The 18,762-nt window shown below is 50.5% G+C and overlaps 10 protein-coding genes across 10 annotated transcripts; 8 read left to right on the top strand and 2 right to left on the bottom strand.

Moving 5' to 3' along the window:
• Positions 1-931: 931 nt before the first annotated feature.
• POSPLADRAFT_1046814 (hypothetical protein) lies at positions 932-2,039 on the top strand (the record flags this gene model as incomplete). Its single annotated transcript, XM_024479127.1, has 6 exons — positions 932-1,152; positions 1,266-1,348; positions 1,401-1,537; positions 1,567-1,633; positions 1,673-1,761; positions 1,860-2,039. 6 exons carry the CDS (start codon positions 932-934, stop codon positions 2,037-2,039), a joined length of 777 nt encoding a protein of 258 aa, XP_024338208.1.
• Positions 2,040-3,108: 1,069 nt separating this feature from the next.
• POSPLADRAFT_1040075 (hypothetical protein) lies at positions 3,109-3,869 on the bottom strand. Its single transcript, XM_024477662.1, has 3 exons — positions 3,668-3,869; positions 3,393-3,618; positions 3,109-3,343 (listed from the first exon to the last, which is right to left on the bottom strand). The coding sequence occupies exons 1-3, from the start codon at positions 3,822-3,824 to the stop codon at positions 3,319-3,321; spliced, it is 408 nt and encodes a 135-aa protein (XP_024338207.1). The 5' UTR covers positions 3,825-3,869; the 3' UTR covers positions 3,109-3,318.
• A 942-nt stretch (positions 3,870-4,811) lies between these two features.
• Positions 4,812-6,406, top strand: POSPLADRAFT_1170134 (hypothetical protein). Its single transcript, XM_024488085.1, has 8 exons — positions 4,812-4,969; positions 5,029-5,122; positions 5,175-5,425; positions 5,483-5,581; positions 5,641-5,729; positions 5,782-5,906; positions 5,987-6,166; positions 6,230-6,406. The coding sequence occupies exons 1-8, from the start codon at positions 4,827-4,829 to the stop codon at positions 6,260-6,262; spliced, it is 1,014 nt and encodes a 337-aa protein (XP_024338206.1). The 5' UTR covers positions 4,812-4,826; the 3' UTR covers positions 6,263-6,406.
• A 1,237-nt stretch (positions 6,407-7,643) lies between these two features.
• Positions 7,644-9,246, top strand: POSPLADRAFT_1145336 (hypothetical protein; the record flags this gene model as incomplete). Its single annotated transcript, XM_024485792.1, has 4 exons — positions 7,644-7,910; positions 7,967-8,122; positions 8,177-8,897; positions 8,966-9,246. 4 exons carry the CDS (start codon positions 7,644-7,646, stop codon positions 9,244-9,246), a joined length of 1,425 nt encoding a protein of 474 aa, XP_024338205.1.
• A 1,530-nt stretch (positions 9,247-10,776) lies between these two features.
• Positions 10,777-11,692, bottom strand: POSPLADRAFT_1046811 (hypothetical protein; the record flags this gene model as incomplete). Its single annotated transcript, XM_024479126.1, has 4 exons — positions 10,777-10,830; positions 11,067-11,147; positions 11,494-11,572; positions 11,622-11,692. The coding sequence occupies 4 exons, from the start codon at positions 11,690-11,692 to the stop codon at positions 10,777-10,779; spliced, it is 285 nt and encodes a 94-aa protein (XP_024338204.1).
• Positions 11,693-13,525: 1,833 nt separating this feature from the next.
• On the top strand, positions 13,526-14,433 carry POSPLADRAFT_1066184 (hypothetical protein). The gene is made up of 4 exons (XM_024482047.1): positions 13,526-13,620; positions 13,673-14,041; positions 14,090-14,252; positions 14,307-14,433. Exons 2-4 carry the CDS (start codon positions 14,013-14,015, stop codon positions 14,424-14,426), a joined length of 312 nt encoding a protein of 103 aa, XP_024338202.1. The 5' UTR covers positions 13,526-13,620; positions 13,673-14,012; the 3' UTR covers positions 14,427-14,433.
• Positions 13,536-13,866, top strand: POSPLADRAFT_1046810 (hypothetical protein; the record flags this gene model as incomplete). Its single annotated transcript, XM_024479125.1, has 2 exons — positions 13,536-13,620; positions 13,673-13,866. The coding sequence occupies 2 exons, from the start codon at positions 13,536-13,538 to the stop codon at positions 13,864-13,866; spliced, it is 279 nt and encodes a 92-aa protein (XP_024338203.1).
• A 1,482-nt stretch (positions 14,434-15,915) lies between the features above and the next one.
• Positions 15,916-16,308, top strand: POSPLADRAFT_1094910 (hypothetical protein; the record flags this gene model as incomplete). The annotated part of the gene is made up of 2 exons (XM_024483121.1): positions 15,916-16,103; positions 16,164-16,308. Coding segments are annotated over 2 exons (333 nt in total), but the record flags the coding sequence as incomplete, so codon positions are not given.
• A 6-nt stretch (positions 16,309-16,314) lies between these two features.
• POSPLADRAFT_1093729 (hypothetical protein) lies at positions 16,315-17,106 on the top strand (the record flags this gene model as incomplete). Its single annotated transcript, XM_024483112.1, has 5 exons — positions 16,315-16,389; positions 16,450-16,510; positions 16,560-16,652; positions 16,711-16,859; positions 16,915-17,106. Coding segments are annotated over 5 exons (570 nt in total), but the record flags the coding sequence as incomplete, so codon positions are not given.
• A 102-nt stretch (positions 17,107-17,208) lies between these two features.
• Positions 17,209-17,427, top strand: POSPLADRAFT_1089730 (hypothetical protein; the record flags this gene model as incomplete). The annotated part of the gene is made up of 1 exon (XM_024483074.1): positions 17,209-17,427. A coding segment is annotated over one exon (219 nt), but the record flags the coding sequence as incomplete, so codon positions are not given.
• Between the last annotated feature and the right edge of the window lie 1,335 nt (positions 17,428-18,762).

The following is an 18,762-nucleotide window of genomic DNA, read 5'->3' as shown; positions in this document are numbered from 1 at the left end:
TAGCTTGCGTCAAATTTGTCGGATTGAGCCCCTATAACTCCCACAGCGGCGGGAAGGAGCCTGGGCGACGGGGCGCATTTGTCCACGGGCGTAGCGATGCCCGTAAGGGACAAACGCGTGCGGTACGTACATCGCGTGGGGTCGTTATATACTACGATAGGGGGCCTCCGGCCCCCGGCTACTCGCGTGCCCGAGCTTGCGAGCTCGTTCCTGACCACGCGGGTCAGCGCGTTTCAACAACATATGCTGCTTAAAGGATATCGATGAAGCAGAGTGCCCCAGACTGATGCGGAGCAAAAACCAGAGAACAACGCAGTAATTAGCTGTGCGCGCCGCACCGCACATCGTGGAGGCTTGCATGACTAGTTGCTCACAGGGCATATTCAAAGTATGTAGTCGGACACATACTCACATCAACACAGACGATGTGTTGGACACATGCGTCACCAACACACGGTAGTACTACGTATCCTTCATCCGCTAGGGTTAGGTCTTATATGATCTCAGTGCAAGAATTGTCATTTGTGGTTGGGTTCGCCCCTCTGAACGCATTGATAACAGTTCATCTGGTGGAAAAGATATGCGAGATGTCGAAAATGCGTCAGGTTTGCGAGATCGTCCAAGTAAACTAAATGGTGCAGGAGTATGGAACCATGAACGTGGATAGCTCGAGGCCGAAGAAGTTATATGCCTGCAGAGTCTGCTACGAACGCTCCGATATAAATACGTGTGGCAAGTCTGCACAGGCGACTACTCACGGTCATCAGCATGACCGTCCCAGGGGTTGATGAGTTCACCATTCCGCGGGTCGACGATCGTACCCTCAAGGTCCCTGAACGATGGTCCTTCTGTGGCCGCCGAGAATTCGACAGGGACAACCTGGACGATCACAGTGCAGTAGCGAGCACGCATGAAAGTTCTGAACATCACCATGGTGACAAAGACATGCACCGCGAACATGCCCATCACACAAAAGAGAACCGCGTTGGTATTCATCCACGCCGAATCGGACGGGCCTGTACGAGATGAACCATCTCCAAGAGGTGACCCGCTGGAGGTAACTGTGGGCCAGAGGGAAGCTACTATGAAGAAGACGAAAGAAATCATCGCCCTGTCACGTCGTTTTGCCCTCAGTGCGCAGGCAGCCTGGTGGTAAGCGATAATCTCACCATGCTAGATATGCGACAAGCGTAGCGAATAATGTCGAGGGCTTCATCCATTCTCGCCCACTAGATGAGCCCTTTGTGATTTATCATTCTATTCAGTGGATCAAACATGACGCGGCAGATCCTGTCACCTGTAGCAACAATTCTGGGCAAGGCCTCGACAGGGACGAAGTATACAGCAGGTATACGACAAATAGGAACATCGCAGCAACTGCTGAGATGATGGCAATCCAGCCAGTGACATGCAGCACGATATTGTCGGCGTTGTTGCCAACTTGCAATATGGTGATAATTGTTCTAGTATGAATGCATCGATGAGATTGCAATCCATGCAAATCAACGTAACTCACGCCAACAACAGACCACCCACGGTCAGCATGCCTGTCCATTGCACCACCAGCTGATGGACGAAGGGATCGACCAACGGTCCGGTGGACGTATCATAGGGATGATGCCCCAGGTTCATAGTAAGATATAAGGAAAGTGTTAGTATCTGCTCTTCATAGATAGGTGGTATGGAAAGGAGGATGACTTTGAGATAGAAGAAGAGGAGGGCTGCCTGCCAGAAGAGCATGTCTTGTCGGGTTCATGCTTCGTTCGTGGATCTCCCCAGTTGTCAAAGAAACGGCTGATTAGCAAATCTAGGAATCAATACGGCATATGAGCGGCTAATATTGCTAAGGTTCAACACAGCTTCATGTTTCGGCTGCGGTCTTGAAGGAAAGAAACGCCCTCGGTAATTTGACACAGAAGTTTACATTGCAATTAGACCTGGGGGCACAGCAGCAATACAAGAAACTCTCACTGCCCGCGGCAGCCGGAATAGCGAAGAGAAGTCCTGAGGCAGGGTTGGACATGCGAGTGATTGGGTGATCCTGAGGGGTTTGCCTTGCTGAGGACAGTCCGGGTTTGCATAATGGTCGTACAGCAACTGTCAAATCATAAGAGAGTTTCATATGTGTGGAATGTACCTGTCGACAATTTGCACTGCATACCTACCCTAAGCATTGTGCATCTCTGATTGTTGCTTTACTTGTGCTTCTTTCCTGTGCGACGGATACTGTGTGTGTCCAGCCACATGTTCTATAATCTCCATTCTGTTAAGATGCTCACAGCCGTCAGCTATCAGCACCGCATCTCGACAGGTCGCTTACTCTGCAGCATTTATGGGCGTAAGTGGATTCCTCAAAGCACGCGTACCCGTGTCTGATCTTTCTCATCCCGCGCTGAGGTGCTAAAGACCCTGAACAGAACACACAAGAGGCATGGTCAGCGATATGATGAAACAATTGAGGGTATGAGCGAGCTAATGCTGAGCTACAAACAGGCGTGTTCACGCGCTGCGCCTTGCGGATTATCTGACATAGAGAATGCGATCCATTCCAGCATCTGTATGAAGGTCAGACGTTCCACGATTCCGGAAAACGAGGCCGAAGCATTGGGATAGGAACACTGCCACCAGAGATAGGAAAGGCATATTGGGCACGGCCATATCGCGGGTTACGTCAAGAGGGTTGACATTGTCAGCGAAGAATATGGGCTATCAGACGAAAGCTACAACGTCTTGCGATGGCGCAGCCACAAAGGTGCACAGGGCGTGCGTGGCCGCACAATCGCGAACTGCAGGCGGCGACGCGAGCGACCCACGAGTATGCATGCCGTATGCAGGCTGCAGCTTTGAGGACTGCCTCGAACCCAGTATCTATCATCCATTGTTTCATCTCTCAGAGCTACACCAATTGACGGTTCCCAATTGCAAAATAGCGCGATACCAAAACAAGAAAGTTCGAGGCGACCCAGGAACGCATTTGACGTTGCAATAGGAGCCACTGTATAATAGAACACGCTGCCGACTCAGACTGCTTCTAGTTCCAGAAAACATCGATACAATTAACTGGTCTCGTCCGGTGCACATGATATGTGACTTGAAGTCAGCGCTTCTCAGCGACGAAGGCGCAGGAAAGAAACATGCTATAGGCCCTATGCGTCGCGCAAGGCGATATAGCTCACAGCGAGTTTGATGCGATCGATCCAGTACCAGCGCAGGCGGAGACCAACGGCTTGTCACGGCTTCCGTGCGTGTACAATGCATTTTATAGAGCATAGGAGCGCTAGTGTCAGTGTTGACGCGCCCAGAGAGGTTTTGCCTGTATCACAAGTATTCAACCTCAGGTAACCTAAGTCAACGTGAGACTGATACAGAAAATGGATCGCAAGAGCACACACTGCGAAGATACGGGCACCAGCGGGAAGAAACAGACAGAACGAGGTCCCGAAGAGTTTGTGCGGCGGCTATGCAGCCGAACGTGGGAAGCGAGATCATAAACAGCGGCGTACGCCGCAGTTAATGACCAGTGGAAGGAATCGTGCTCGACGAAGACAACGTCAGGCGTGAAGAACGCAAGCGTCCCGTGCGACGACGACACCCCTTTTCCATCTTCTTTCTTTTCTTCTGGTCTCTCGTTTTATTCCGGGTCAATAAACAGGCACATGCTACGTACCTTCTTCCTCTTTTTTCGACTCAATGGTCAACGATGGCATAGACGGTGAGGCGAAGTGGTCCGCGTGGGTGACTCGAGAGTGCCAGCGACTCATCATACTCCTGAGGGCGGCACGGGCGCATCCAAATGATGCATCGGGTAAGCCGCTCGCAAGCATTTGAAGGACTGCAGAACATAGGACTAGATGTGAAGTCCCCAGTCTAGTTCGCTCGCGCCGACGGTCCGAATCAACACAATTTGCGAGTCCCCAAGACGCGATTGATCTCTTACATAAGCATTTGACCTCCGAAATAGATCTTGAATGTAACGTCACCTATAAGTTAGGACGCGTCCAAAAGCGACACCCAACCGACTCATCCCCAAATCCACACTCCACATAACTCCACATATAAAAACGGCCATGATATGTTAGGTCTGCCCACGGGAGACAATTGTGACGAGGAAGCGGCTTCTCTTTTTGGAGTTGCTGTATGTGATCGGACATATGCTACGCTTGTTTCCTTCACACACGTCATTTTGCATTCTTGGTGGCTCTGGCATCATACCTTCGACCTGTTTCTGTAAGCCTTTTAAATGGCCTCGACATCGAACGATGTACGTTCCCTTTTTCCCCTCGACCCTCATCTACTCCTCGCAGACTTGTGCGCATGAGCGACTCAGATGTGTCGCTTGTACGAGGTGAGCAGTCAGTAAATTCGTCTTGCATATCAGCGCGGTTAGACGGCGCGCAAACAGTGAGGTCGTGAGATCATAGCGGCCATACACCCTCTATTTATATATCATAATCTGGCTAGGCCGCCGATCACGTTGGATGACCATGCCGGATTCATGTCATTCCCGATCATAAGTTAGGGTTAGGGGCGCATGACCTCAGAGCAAGATGATCTATTTATAGCTCAGGGCACCATCGCATGCCGTGCCCACTCATCTCTGGACGATCTTCGACGCGCCAGAGCTACCCTTCCTCTCTTCCCGTGTCTCCAAGGTCAACATGTCGCACTTGCCCGAGTCCGAAGCGCAGCAGCGCCCCATCCAAGACATCAATGCCACCAACCTTCCCGCCCACTCCCAGGATCCTGGTGACGTCGCTCAAACCCTCGACAACTTGGTGACACACTCGCAAACCCATGCTGATGTCCGTCATGGCATACACGCGCCCATGCATAGGCTTCTAGAACTCCCGCTCGTGCACAAGCTCATACCAGGCATCGAGAAGCTGGCTAGCGAGTATCACGTCGGGAATTTCGTGATCGATCGTACGAACGGCGAGAGGTTCTTCGAGAGTATGCCAATCTACACCAGGTGCATATTCCCATTCTGTCTCTCGAGAATCAGAAAGTAATGTGAATGAATGAATGAAGGCTTGGGATGCATCTCCTGTTCTATGGCGGCGAGCAGCGTAAGGTCCTGCACAGCAAGTCTGTCGAGGCAGTCCTGAGGGACCTCTCAGTGCGCGTGAGTACTTCTCCATACGGCCCGTATCAATCTTTACATGCTCTGGATGCAGCAAGGGAAGATCTACGATGCGCATGACTCCGTCAAGTCAATCCCGTCCTTCATCCAGACATATGCCATTCGCACGGACGAGCTCCTACTGCCCGACATCGCACAATACAAGACGTTCAACGAGTTCTTCTTCCGCCGCCTCAAGCCCGACGCGCGGCCTGTGCAGAATGTGGAAGATCCCGCAGGCATCTGCAGTGCGGCGGACTGCCGGCTCGTGGTGTACCAGAACGTCGACCTCGCGAAGCTGTTCTGGTGCGTTTTTGCTGTGACATGGGCGATGTTGATCTGACGACCCGTGGCATTGGACAGGATCAAGGGGAACAACTTCACGGTTGCTAGCCTCCTCGGCGTCGCACCCGGCTCAGACACCGCGCGTGCCTTCGACGGCGGGAGTGTCGCCGTCTTCCGGTATGAACACATGTCTTTCCCGCGAAGTCCATATGGCCGACACACATAAACACACCCAGGCTGGCCCCCGCGGACTACCACCGTTTCCATAGCCCGATAGACGGCACGGTCGGCGAGGTCAGGGACCTCCCTGGGGAGTACTACACCGGTATGCCTCTGCTTAAGGCTCGTTCCGCGCTCGGCCCACTGATGGTGCGCAGTGAACCCTCAGGCAGTCAACGAACAAGGCTTTGACGTCTTCACGGCAAACAAGCGCGCGGTCCTGTCGATGACGCACGCGGCGTCCGGCAAGCCCGTCGCGTTCGTCGCCATTGGCGCGATGCTGGTGTGTCCTCCCCTTCCTCTGCTCTATTCCGGCCTCTCTTTGTACCTTCTCTTTGCGGTACGCTAACCTCCGTGGCATAGGTCGGCTCGATTGTGTGGACAGCGGGTGGACAGTCGGGCGCACAGGTGCGGCGCGGCGACGAGCTAGGGTACTTTGCATACGGCGGGAGCACGGTCGTCGTGCTCTTTCCGCCGGGCCTGGTCGCGTTCGACGATGACCTGCGGAAGAATTCGGAGGTGCCTGTGGAGACGCTAGTCAAGGTGCGTCCTGTGCATCGACTGGTACACTGATCCCAGCTAACACAGATATGTTGTCGTGGCTAGGTCGGCATGTCTATTGGGCGGGCAGATATTTAGGCTTCGGTGCTGAATATACCAAGTGACTGACGTGGCGAGGTCCGAACCGCGAGCAAAGGCGGAGCGGGAGAAGAATGTGCAGTGAATACCACTCTCAGTATTGCTACTAGATACATCTTGAAAATTATCGTGCTTGTTCTCCAGATGCTGCCGACGCGCGCCTCCATGTGGATTATAAAATGCCATGAGAGGATGGTCACTTCCCTGTAGCCACTGGCTATTGAGACGGAGACCGAACTATTGGAGAACGCCACAATGCAGCTTCAAGCTCCGATGCAACCACCCAGCTTTGTCCACAACTTGTCGTCGCATTTCTTCCCGAGAATCGGACGTCCACTTTATGTTCAAGCTTGAGCGGCTTTAGCGGTGTATCGATACAGGAGCTTGTTACGCCGACTCGGACTTTTGTAAGATCCTCTGCGTTACAAAGTTCAAGTACACACAGCGCGTTCAAAGGACGTCGTTGGCATCGGCTCCTCCCGCACTTAGATTCCAGTGTGCTCGTCTTCAAGTCTCAGTCGTCGGCTCAGGTATCTTGCTCAGCACACAAGCCGGTCTCTTTCCTCTCCGCTTTCATCGTATTTATCGTGTTCTCCATCGCCATGCATCTCAACGCGCATGCCCGAGTTGCTTTGCACTGTCGTTTTTCCGGCGTTTAGCTTCGCCAGCCTCGCGGCGTTGTGCTAAACAACGTTTCACATGTCTGCGAGGCCTCATTGCGGTCCTTTCGGAAAGTATGTATTCAGATCGCCGAAGTCTTAGTTGCATCCGATGGAGGTGCATGTCGCGACCTCGTGCGTGCGGCTCGTTCGCGGAGCGTTGTGCAGGACATTTAGGACGGAGAGATACATACGTGTTGCAGGCGGTGCGCATGTTTGAGAACAGTGCGTTGGATGTGCTTAGCCTCCTAGTTTTGGACTCTCAAGGATGTCTTTGTTCGATATGTTGATTTTGATGCACGTTGCACGTGCGTGGAGTAGGCATTGTGCCACCCACTCACGGCGGTGCTAGTGGCCATCCTTCCTAAACATTCTGTCCCTGTTCAGCCACTCTTTCCACTTCGACCACCTTGACCTGCGAACTGTTTTTGATAGTCCTTGGACCCTGCTAGACGTCGAAATGGTGCGCATTCATTCCATTCATGCTGGTGCCACTTGACAATAAGCCGCTATAGAACTCGATTTCATCATTATCAAGGACGCTAGGTGTTGCTAGACATGCGACGAGCCGCCTCCTCGGCGACCCCGTCCTGCAAGTTCCGCTTGCATACCTTTTCGAACACGTCTTACCTCGCACTCGGGATGATCTCGACGTGCGTGATATCGTCGCGAAGCTGGAGTACCCACGCACTCCCGTCACACCATGCCCCAGCGACATCAACATGTCTTTGAGCGAATCAATAACCACGGAAGGACCGGCTATGCGCCGCCTTGTGAAGGTTGCGCAGAGCATTTCTGCCATACGAGGGAATGATGCACGCAGCCTTAACCCAAACGTGATGTTTGAATGTAACCCTCATACGTCGCTTGAGAACGTCTCCTGCGGCTCTTTCGTCATGCAGGATACGCCCAAGCCCGAGCACTCCTGCAGCGATCTCTCGTTGCCATTCGCGTGCACGCACGATTGTTCAGACACAGCATACAAACAGGTGGGCTTGTGTCATGTTTCACCTCCGCAGATGTAGGATCTAACCGCAGTGGGCAGGTGGTGCCGGCGTTGCTTCAGAGGATGCACGACCGCATGTGCAAGGACCCACGCAGGCGGTTCATTATCGGTATGACAGTCGAAGACGCAAAACTCAGGATATGGTTTTGTAATCGCTCAGAGCTACTTGTCAGTGAAGCGGTGTCCATTATGGAGGTGCGGCTCTTCAGTTTGTATGCGTGGATCATACCCTCACTCATTCGGTGATAGGACGACGAAGTCGTTGTCCGTTTCCTGCTCACGGTGATGTACGCCAATGAGGAAGAGCTCGGTCTAGACCCTACGATGCGCGTCGTGCTCGACCCCAGCGGCAACATATGGCGCGATGACGACCGTGCCCCGCGATATGACATCACAATGCGGATGGGCGAGGACCCGGTGGTGTATCGTACGACGGGACCGCACTACAATTCCGGTATGGGCGGGCTCATCGGGCGCGGGGTGCGGATCTGGCAAGTGAGAAAGCTCGAGGGCGGGAAGGAATGTGGTGCAGCGCTCGTGCTGAGGGACGAATGGGCGGCAGCCAACTGCCCCCGAGAGGGTGCGGTCCTGGCGCGCCTGATGGGTCGGCGCGCGGGGGGCGGTTCAGTCCGGTACGCATGTCCGGATGCTGTGAGGCTGGTGTGTCATGGCGACGTGCTTGTGGATCGAAGTGTGGATGCCACCCTGGATCTCGACGCTCTGGATAGCGCGTCTGCGATCAAGCCTGCGTTCCGTTACCGCGCTGTGGGCAATGCAAGCGGGACCAGCGGGGGGCGAGGTTCGACTGCGGAGGTATTGCTTGAGGAGCCTCGCGCGAGTAAGAGAAGCTGGCTTGAGCAGCACCATCGCCGGGTGCACTACCGTATCGTGTGCGACGTGTCGTACAAGGTCCTCGCGAAGGAGACTTCGCTGCACAATGTGGTCTCCGCGCTCATAGACGCACTAGTAGGTGCGTCTTCGTTCTTGCTACCCCAGTATCGTTCCGGCGGCTGACCGTGGCCTATGTTTCCGATCTAGGTCTGGGCTACCTGCACGAGAGTGGTGCGGTGCATAAGGACGTTAATCCGAGTAACGTCATTATTCACTGCGAGACCGAAGGCAATGTGCGCGCAAGCCTAGTCGACCTGGACGACGCGCGTCAAAGCGTGCCATGCGGGCCTGTGTTCGTGGTCTGTGTGCCTCGCGAGGACGGGCGCGGAGTGGACGAGATGCGGTTTCCGCTAGGCGATGCACCGAGAGTTGCGGAGCTGGTATATGCAAAGAAAGCGAGGGTATCTGTGGAGCTGCCTGGAAGATAAGTATGCAGTCACAGTCAGTCTTTCGCTCTCAGGCTTGGAAGCTAGATGTTTGTCACCTGTAGCGAGATACGGCGTCGTAGGCTATATCTCGCTCGAGTGTGTCATAGAGATTATGCCAGCGGGAAGTATGTACATAATGCCAGCCTCATCATCTGAACAACTCGGATGGTCATGCAGTATGATCCAAACTCGTTCTATCTGATATTGGACATTAAATATACGGTAAGCCTTCCGGAACCAATGCGGATGCTACATGTGTATGAAACGACGAATAGCAGGTGCCGTTTTCCCTGCTCAGCTGTCTTATCCTCCTTATGACCGCCGCTCTCGGATCCCATCCTACCGTCAGGATGACCTTGTGTGGTGATACTCAGGAAAGGCTGAGAGGATTGTGCGAAGCATACGGCCGCTAGATGTCCTGTTGGTTCCACACAAGAAGATCAATTCTTGCACACAATTTAATGTACATTCGTATTTGTTGTAGTCATAGGGGTTTACTATTGTTAGCTTGCTAGCTGAACGTACATGATCAACCCAGCATAATCTCTTCATGATCCACTTTATTTATAGCTTTCTAGGCTAATTGGTAGGTTATCAATTTGCAAAATATGGGCACGGCCATTGATCCTAGAATAGTGTTATAACCAGATTTAAATCTAGACTCAACTGTGCTTACAATGCCAGCAAGGAGTTGATATAAACTGAAATTACAATGTGTGCTATATTAGCATTGGCATGAATCAAGATACAATGACTTACTTTGGCTGCTTATAAAGTGAAACAGTGCCCATATGTACTCATGTGGAAGGGCTGTATACTATTGATCCAGCTTTGGAATTGAACTTTGCTAAACATTTAAAAGAAGCAAGACATACTGTGATAAAATACAACATTTGCAAGGTGCTGTTAAACAGTCAGTACACACACATTTGGGTATAATGCTACAACTCACGCAGTCAAAATTCCATGACTGACAAAATACATAGTCAATCCATGTATAACACTGCCAGTTCTATATGAGTCAGCTATTAAAGTGTGCTCATATATATGAATATAGTATTTGATTCAAACTTGCCTTTTGAATCCTGTGTGTTTATGGTATAAGGCCCAGCACAATAAAGCAGTGATGTAGATGTCTGTGATACAGGCAGAGATGACTTGTATGGTGCCAGGCACCTTATAAAGAGATGTCATTATTTTATATCAGGCATATATATCTTGTTGCCAACCTTGGTAGTGTGAAATGCTTTCACAGATAGATCCTTCACACTGTATATTGTGGTATGACTATAACTGAAAATATGTGATAAAAATACTCACCCCATGACAACAGTAACTATAGTTCATCAATGTAAGTGAGCATGCTGATAATGTAGATGTTTCAATATACAAACCCCAACCACAAGCTACACCCATCATGTCATGTTAGTATCTAGTGAATAGAATTGCAGCCACTAACCAAAAGATGTAGTTGTCATAACAATCTGTTAAGGTTTAATTAGCAAACTGGAACTGTTTATATTTATGATATTAGTAATACCATGGCAAGACTAAGTGGTAACCGATATTCTTGATGTGGAAGCACTGAATAACAATGTTAGTTATATAAGCTAATAAAATTGTATTCAACATACACAGCCATGTTGTTTTGATGTAGTAACTGCATGTGCAAATGAATGAAAAGGTGGGTCTGTAGTAACAATGACATATAGAGGAGAGCAATACTCACCACTGTACCACAAAAACTGTAGTAGCCTATATCACTTGTCACTTTGAAATCACAGTACAAAAGTATTTAACAACCCACAGCCATTGCAAACTGAACCTGGGAAAGTGTGCAAAATTGTCAAAGAGTATCCCAAATCTGTGTGCCAACTATTGTTGTTCTTACACATAGGACCCTAATATAAATTTAGTTGTATTGAATGTATGCAATAACAAAACAATTTTTAATCAACTCACATGGGAATATACTGCAAGGCACTGGGCATTGAATGATTGTGAATGATATAATGCCAGATAATCTGCAAGAAAAGGATAAACATATATCTCTTTCAACTAGATAATTACAATGTACCATTAGGTTAGTGATAGCCACAGCAGTAGCAATTGTCCTGTAAAGAATTAATGATTTCTTACATGCCTAAATGGAGATATAACATTGAAAGTTACCACATCAAACCAACCTGTGATTAGGTATATACAATCAATGTGTCAAACATTAAAGAAATATTACATGAAACATACAACAAACTTCAACTGCTTTCTGTCTTGTGTATAATGATAGAAGTAATAGATAACCTGACTAAAAGTACAGCCATAAAGCCTACACAGATATGTTAGAAGATAATAATAGTTGATAAACAGTGACATACACAACAGAGAGTATAATCCCAATGAAGAAACACCCAATTTGTCCATTAAGATCCAGTTCAACTACTGTCATTCTAGCTTCAGGTGTGGAATGAGGATACATCACAAAGTTTCTATAAGATGATCTGTGTCTACTTATATACTGTTTCATCGAGCCAGCTGCCAAACAAACAACAATATTGTTTGTACCACTTTCCGAATCAGCAGCAGTATCTTGGCTGATCTAATCTAAAATAACTATCCAACAGATATCGAAACAACATCTCCATCTGACGTGATATCAGAGATAGAAGCAGCTAGTGATAGATATCAATATGTCACCTATTCCGACCTACCTCTCCGGCCAATAGCACCAACCCGGCCCAGTGGTAAGTCTCACCACACATCTACAAGGTTCTCCTCGAACAGGAGTTCGAATCTGATATGGACTGTCATTCCAGGAAGAAATGAAATATTTCGACTATCATCAATAAGGCAAACTTGTCCTCAAGCCGGTCTTCTCTGAACCGACAAGACTCACTCAGCAAACCCAGATGGATGATGCTCATTGCATCAATCATTATGGCTGTCGTCGTTTGCTGATAGCGTTGCGCACACTTGCTTTTTGTTGTCCGCTCGGCAGTCTCCGTGTGCAGCCTATTACAACGTCAGTCGCTGAGACTCCTCTTCGCTCATGTCAGCATGTCAGATTCTTCAGATGTGTTATCGATGCCACTCGGATGTCGGCTCTCTACGATAAGGCTCCGCTTGAGTGCTGTATCTATTGTCGGCTTCTAGATCCGCCGAGAGGCCATGATACACGGCGGGTGCTTCTCTTTGCTTCGTGACGGGGTATACCCCTCAACTACACACAATACAATATCGATAAACCTACCCAAGAATGTTTGTTCGCAAGCGGGGCTCATGCGGGATTCGGAATCAACGGTCGGGATCATGTCGCAAAGTGTTATCACAGCAACAATTCACCACAGTAGGTCGTTGTTTTCAGGTCCAGCCTATCCTCGTCCGCAGTCCGCTTACACACACATTGAGTTCAACAGGTCCAACAATACAAGATAAGCTGTCAACCATCAACTACGATTTGAAACACTACACAGCAATGACCACTATGTCCGTGGGTATCGCAATTACATTGGCCCCGAGATCAATGTTTAACTCCAGTCAGATTCCAGTCTTTACGAAATGAAATTGAAGCTCACATAGATATCGCATCGCATCGCAAGCAGCGTATTGAATTGCGAAGCGTTCAGCGTTCAACGTCCAGCGCCAGCTCTCGGACTTCATCCGTGACACAAACATGTGCCGCAAACCTGTCCATCAATGAAATCTTGCCCTTTGGTTTGAATTATCGCTTTAAGATGCGCCAGTGGGGCGGTCGCGTCTTCTATTTTACATACTCCCCAAACTCATCGCATTGTTCTTCGACAGGGGCTGACCGACCTTCGGGCTGCTTCTTATCTACATTATGTATGCTTGTCTCAACAGCGGGAAGTCTGGTAACTCCCTCTCTCTCCTAGCCCGCATAGAAGATGGTTTGTTGTTAATCTTTCCGACCTGCTGAGGCGACGGCGTGAGTGCCAGACGGGTATTTCCTGGATCCCGACATGACAAACTATCCTCATTTGATTAGATACACTCCAGGTGACCTCTGGAAGCCACACCTGACCAAGCCAGGTGAGCTTTGCACAAGACTCTCAGACATATAGTTCCGACAATATCTCAGCAGACCTGTGGAGACACACTGACGGCTCGCGACACTGAACAAGGTCAAGGGAAACATCATCACGACTGCTAGCCCCCTCGGCGTCGCTCCCGGCTCGGACACCGCACATGCCTTCGACGGCGGGAGCGTCGTCGTCTCCGAGTATGAACATACGTCGTTCCCGCGAAATCCACATGGCCAATACACATCCAGAATGGCCCCCGCGGACTACCACCGTTATAGCCCGATAGACAGCACGGTTGGCGAGGTCAGGGACTTCCCCGGGGAGTACTACGCAGGTATGCCTGTGCTTACGGCTCATTCCGCGTTCGGGCCACTGATAGCGCGCAGTGAACCCTCAGGCGGTCAACGAACAAAGCTTCGACGTCTTTACGACAAACAAGTGCGCGGTCCTGTCGATGACGCACGCAGCGTCTGGCCACTCCGTCGCGTTCGTCGCTATCGCCGCGATGCTGATATGTCCTCCCCTTTCAGGGCAGGCTTGTGAAGGTTGCGCAGAGCATCTCCGCCGTACTAGGAAATGATGCGCACGGCTTTAACCCAAACGTGATGCTTGAATGCGCGCCTCATACGTCTCTTGGGGACATCTCCTGCGGCTGTTTTGTCATACGGGACGTGCCCAAGGCCGAGCACACCTGCAGCGATCTCTCGTTGCCGTTAGCGCGCACGTATGATCGCTCAAACACAGCATATAATGAGGTGAGCTTGTGTCATGTCCCGCTCCGCAGATGTAGGATCTATCCGCAGTGGGCAGGTGGTGCCGGCGTTGCTTCAGAGGATGCACGACCGCATGTGCCGGGACCCGCGCAGGCGGTACATCATCAGTATGACATTTGAAGACACGAAACTCAAGATATGGTTCTGTACCCGCTCAGAGCTACTTTTCAGCGACGCGATGTCCATTATGGATGTACGACTCTTCAGTTTGTATGCGTGGATCGTACCCTCACTCACTCGGCGATAGGACGACGAGATCGTTGTCCGTTTCCTGCTCACAGTGATGTGTCGTGTTCGACCCAGCGAGATAAGTATGCAATCACATTCAGTCTTGCGCTCTCAGGCTTGGAAGCTAGATACTCGTTAGCTATATCTCGCTTGAGTGTATCATAGAGATATGCAGATTTACCATTTACGGATGACACGAATTAAGGTTATAGCGCTGGCTGTTCGGCGCTCTTGAAGCATCAGACTCGTGCTGCCAGTGCTATATGTGTATGAAATGATGGACAGCAGGCGCCGTTTTCCCTATTCAGCTTTCTTATGCTCCTCCTCATGACCACCGCTATCAGATCCCAATATCTCCGACAGGATATTCTTCAAGCCCCAAGCTACCCTCGGGATGTCCCTGTGCGGCGATACTCCTCAGGAGATGCAGACAGGATCGTGCAAAGCATACGGCTGGATGCCCCGTCGGTCCTGGGAATTTCCGTGCAGTCCTCGGGCGATGCCTTCGCGTTTGCCACCAAAGAGCGCGTATATCTCCTAGACTTCACCAATAGCTTGACACCCAACTATGAGTGTCTTCAAGATCTGGTTTCCTGTGAAACCTGTCCTCTTGCTGCTTTCAATATGGCAAGGCTCGCCTTGCAGATATACAACGTCTTGGGCTTTCATTGTATAGGGGTAGATTTAGGTACTCTGGTCTCCCCACCTACCCAGAACGCATGGTCGCCATCGACGTTTATATGTAATCGCCTTGACCCCAACGTCAAACAGCATGCTGTTAATGCCGTCTGGTTTGGGACCGAAGAGCGCGACCTGTGCCTTCGTGCGTGGTTATCCGCGTGGTCAGCGACGATCATGTAATCTCTTCGCCATGGACATGCTTACCCAACGTCGTATATTAACATCTAGCATGGCGCAGGCATGCACAGGTGAAGTTGCATGGGGAAACAAAGTGAATACAAGCCAGCACCTCTCGAAGGAGGAGCTCGATTGTCTTGGTCGACTCGCGCGCAACATCGACATGCTCGAAGCGCAGAGGACCAACCAGCTCGCCAACGAGTTTGAGCACGTAGAGAGGGACGAAGGAAAAGTCATCGTAAGGAACTCCAGATTCAACAACAGAGTGCGCCCCAGCCGACAGGTCAGTCGATCATTGGCATGCCGCCGCAGTAATTCGTTCAATATTCTCACGTGTATATAGACTACAGTTGAGTTCAACACAGCTAAGGGCAATATCGCATATGGTCAGGCCATACGGTCAGAGGGAAAGACGACTACCGTCAAGCTTGTTCGCGGAGACTTCTGCGGCGAGGTGCAAAGTATTCGCGTAGTTGGCAGAGAAGAATTCACCAATGCAGAGCGTGCACGGGACGAGTTTCTTCTTCGCCTGCTACACGGAAAAATCTCCCTCGCTCAGTCCCAGTTCATCAAACGACTGTGGTTCCATCAGACGGATGTGCCGGCTGTCGACGAGCTTGTAGGTCAGCACACCAGCGCGTTTCCGGAACTCAATCCGTCGCAGCAACGGGTTGCCAGCGCCATGGTTTCTGACGAAACGCAAATCGTTGTCGCTCATGGTATTCATGGTATTTACATAGTTGGATTTCACTTCATGAGAATCACATGCAGGGCCGCCTGGTACAGGGAAGACGAGGACCATCTCCGCTGCCACCAAATTCTGGGATGCTCAGCGCGTGAGTCATCCTGTATGGGTCGTTGCACAGTCCAATGTCGGCGTCAAGAACATTGCACTGAGCTTTGCGAAATGCGACATCGACTTCAAGGTCCTCGTCTCCAAGGAATTCTATGTCGAGTGGTCTGTGATCCGAATTTCTCTCCTGCGTGATCGCTTCATAATTTAAATCATGATACGCAGGCATGAACACATCTACGAGCCTCTTGAACGGTACCTGATTCGCTCCGATGACCTGTTCCAACACGGGGCCATGGTCGGACGTCTGCTCCTAGACTCAAGTGTCATCTTGTGCACGTTGAGTATGTTGTCGAACCCCGCGTTGGACACGTGTGGTGTATTCGACTTAGTCCCCGTGGAAAGGTTGGTTGTGGATGAGGCTTCGCAGATAGACACCTTTGAATTCATGGTGTGTGTGGGGATAAGCTGAATATTCGAATACTTATTCGGCTGCATCCGACGTTGGCAGCATCTCTTCCACAAGTTTAAAGAATTACAGAAAATATGCTTCTTTGGGGATCCGAAGCAGCGTGAGTGCCACTTGTCCGGCATTCACTATTGGTGTTCACTTTTAATTAGTTCCGCCATACGGCAAGGAAGCGGCACCTAGAATTCAAACCATCTTTGACTTCAAACATATCAAACCCGCGGCATTTTTCCTTGAGACACAATGTAAGACGCATTTTCCGAACCGCCGCCTTATAATGCATACTTACGAGGTAACTACAAGACCGTATGCCCATACCTGTGGGCGACTTCATCTCTAAACATGTCTACAACTCGAAACTACGCTCTGATCATCGAATCACGGTCATGTCATGTGTGAAGTTCGTGAACGTCTCCAAAGGAGAAGAGACGAAGGTCGGATCGAGTTGGATGGTACGTCTACAAGTTCACAGACGTTTCCCAAACTCAATTCACATGACTGCATTAGAATATGGAGGAAGTGCACGCCGTCATGAATCTTGTTCGGTACTACTACAAGACTAAAGACTTCTGCGTTATCACACCCTACGACGCACAGAGGGGTGCCATCCAAAAGTCTCTAAAGGCGGCAGATCTTCCATGGGATATGGTCTACAACGTGGACAGTTTTCAAGGTACGTCCGCGACCAATATTGCTGTTGAGAAGCGCGCGGCTTATAATGAGTCAGGTCACGAGATGCCCTATGTCATAGTGTCGACTGTGCGCACGACACGCCCCGGATTCCTTCAGTCGCTTCAGCGCATGAATGTCATGCTCACTCGACTGCAGGCGGGAATGGTGATTGTCACGAACCGCCCATTCCTCGACTCTTCCGGTCGCAACACACTTCTCGGCTGCATGGCGCAGCACTGGAAAGACGAAAGAGGCGAAACGGTATGGACGTTTCCGCGGCGTATCGCAGAGCGTACGGCAAACATGCCTGGAGTGACTATGACACCCTCCACGCCGAAAGTGCCGCGCGCACCTTCAGAAGCGGAGACTGAGAGCTCATCGAACCGAGTGTGTGAGCGCATACAGGCCCTGTCTCTATCACCACAAGTTGCTGGAAAGTATATCGCACCAAAACCTTCTATCGCAGCTTCACCACCAGCACATTCCTCTCCACGGACTCCTTCCACTACAAATGCCAATTCTTTCGTCAACACCACAGCGTTTTCGAACTTTCCGACTACTCGTCCCCGCGGTCATTCCAACGCTACTATAGCCAGTACATCGTGGCGAGCCCGCACACTTCTACCATAACGACACCTGACCTGACGGAAGGTGCGGAGGAGAACCTAAGACAAATGTAGGAGATTACCTCATTCATGAAAATCAACACTTCGTTGAGACTGTGACTTCTTCAGGTACTAAGTACTCGTCATAGAACCGTTACCAAGAAGCTCAGGTTGTTAAAGTTCGTCTGAGACACGAAGCGAGAACGATCGACAAATATATATCGCGTTTGTCTGAGCTCTTCCAAACGCGTAAGGAACATACAGAGCGGCTTGCGCAAAGCCTGCGTGGTACATACTACAAACGATGCGAAATTCGATGGCATGCGCAGCCACCATTCTAAGCTCTAACACAGACTGGAACAGTGTAACGACTGATTCACCCTGACCCAGATATGTGTTGTATCTAGCCTCTGATTGCTAGAGAAGTTCACAGGAGTGCACACATGCGACATAGAGTAAGTACTAGCAGGCGCGAGTGGCCACAAAAGTCCTCCGGGTAAACAGCACCAAACCTATCAGATTCCCGTCACTATTAGATTAGATAGCCTCGCTACAGACGGGACTTTTTCTTCTTCTCATTGCTCGCTCGCTCGCTCGTGTTCATTGGAAATCAGGTTGCGCTTCAGAACTAAAGGTCACTTGTACGCAAACCATTCATGACTGCGACGTTTGTGCTGGCAGTGTACTAGCTCTTGAAGCCGCCCTGCGGTACGCCCTTTTTCAGCACTGCGAATCTACATCAGCTGCTCGCATTGCGGAGCGTCATCTGCATACAGGGCTCTCCATGGCGTATCAAAATATGACCGATCGTCAGTTGTCCTACTCCCTGGCGTACTACGCTTATTTGCGTCTGCTTATGCTGCCAGCCGACATTGTAGGTCGCATTGTGCTGTACGCGAGCCCGAGAGAGATTGTCCGGGCTATTCCTCAGCGCAAGTGGTCCAGGTTTGCGGCATGTCCGATGGTCAAATTGCGTCCCCTCAACTGGTGCGCCTACGAAGGTAGCCCTCAGCTGCTTCGGCGCGTCTTATATTGTTAGTCCGGTGGTCCTTCCTGTGGTAATTTGCGTGCCTCAGCT

The sequence above is a fragment of the Postia placenta genome (assembly GCF_002117355.1).
Source record: "Postia placenta MAD-698-R-SB12 unplaced genomic scaffold POSPLAscaffold_8, whole genome shotgun sequence".
NCBI lineage: Eukaryota > Fungi > Basidiomycota > Agaricomycetes > Polyporales > Adustoporiaceae > Rhodonia > Rhodonia placenta.
This window is presented reverse-complemented; position numbering and strand designations above follow the sequence as displayed.

Excerpts from the sequence above, each read along its gene's own strand:
- POSPLADRAFT_1170134 (XM_024488085.1), top strand. The coding sequence starts at position 4,827 with ATGCATAGGCTTCTAGAACTCCCGCTCGTGCACAAGCTCATACCAGGC. Across the intron at positions 5,426-5,482 it reads GACCTCGCGAAGCTGTTCTG|GATCAAGGGGAACAACTTCA; the intron begins GTGCGTTTTTGC and ends GGCATTGGACAG. Across the intron at positions 6,167-6,229 it reads CTGTGGAGACGCTAGTCAAG|GTCGGCATGTCTATTGGGCG; the intron begins GTGCGTCCTGTG and ends TGTCGTGGCTAG.
- POSPLADRAFT_1066184 (XM_024482047.1), top strand. The coding sequence starts at position 14,013 with ATGATCGCTCAAACACAGCATATAATGAG. Across the intron at positions 14,042-14,089 it reads CAAACACAGCATATAATGAG|TGGGCAGGTGGTGCCGGCGT; the intron begins GTGAGCTTGTGT and ends ATCTATCCGCAG. Across the intron at positions 14,253-14,306 it reads ACGCGATGTCCATTATGGAT|GACGACGAGATCGTTGTCCG; the intron begins GTACGACTCTTC and ends ACTCGGCGATAG.
- POSPLADRAFT_1040075 (XM_024477662.1), bottom strand. The coding sequence starts at position 3,824 with ATGCTTGCGAGCGGCTTACCCGATGCATCATTTGGATGCGCCCGTGCC. Across the intron at positions 3,619-3,667 it reads GTCGAAAAAAGAGGAAGAAG|AAGAAAAGAAAGAAGATGGA; the intron begins GTACGTAGCATG and ends ACGAGAGACCAG. Across the intron at positions 3,344-3,392 it reads CTGGTGCCCGTATCTTCGCA|GTTACCTGAGGTTGAATACT; the intron begins GTGTGTGCTCTT and ends ACGTTGACTTAG.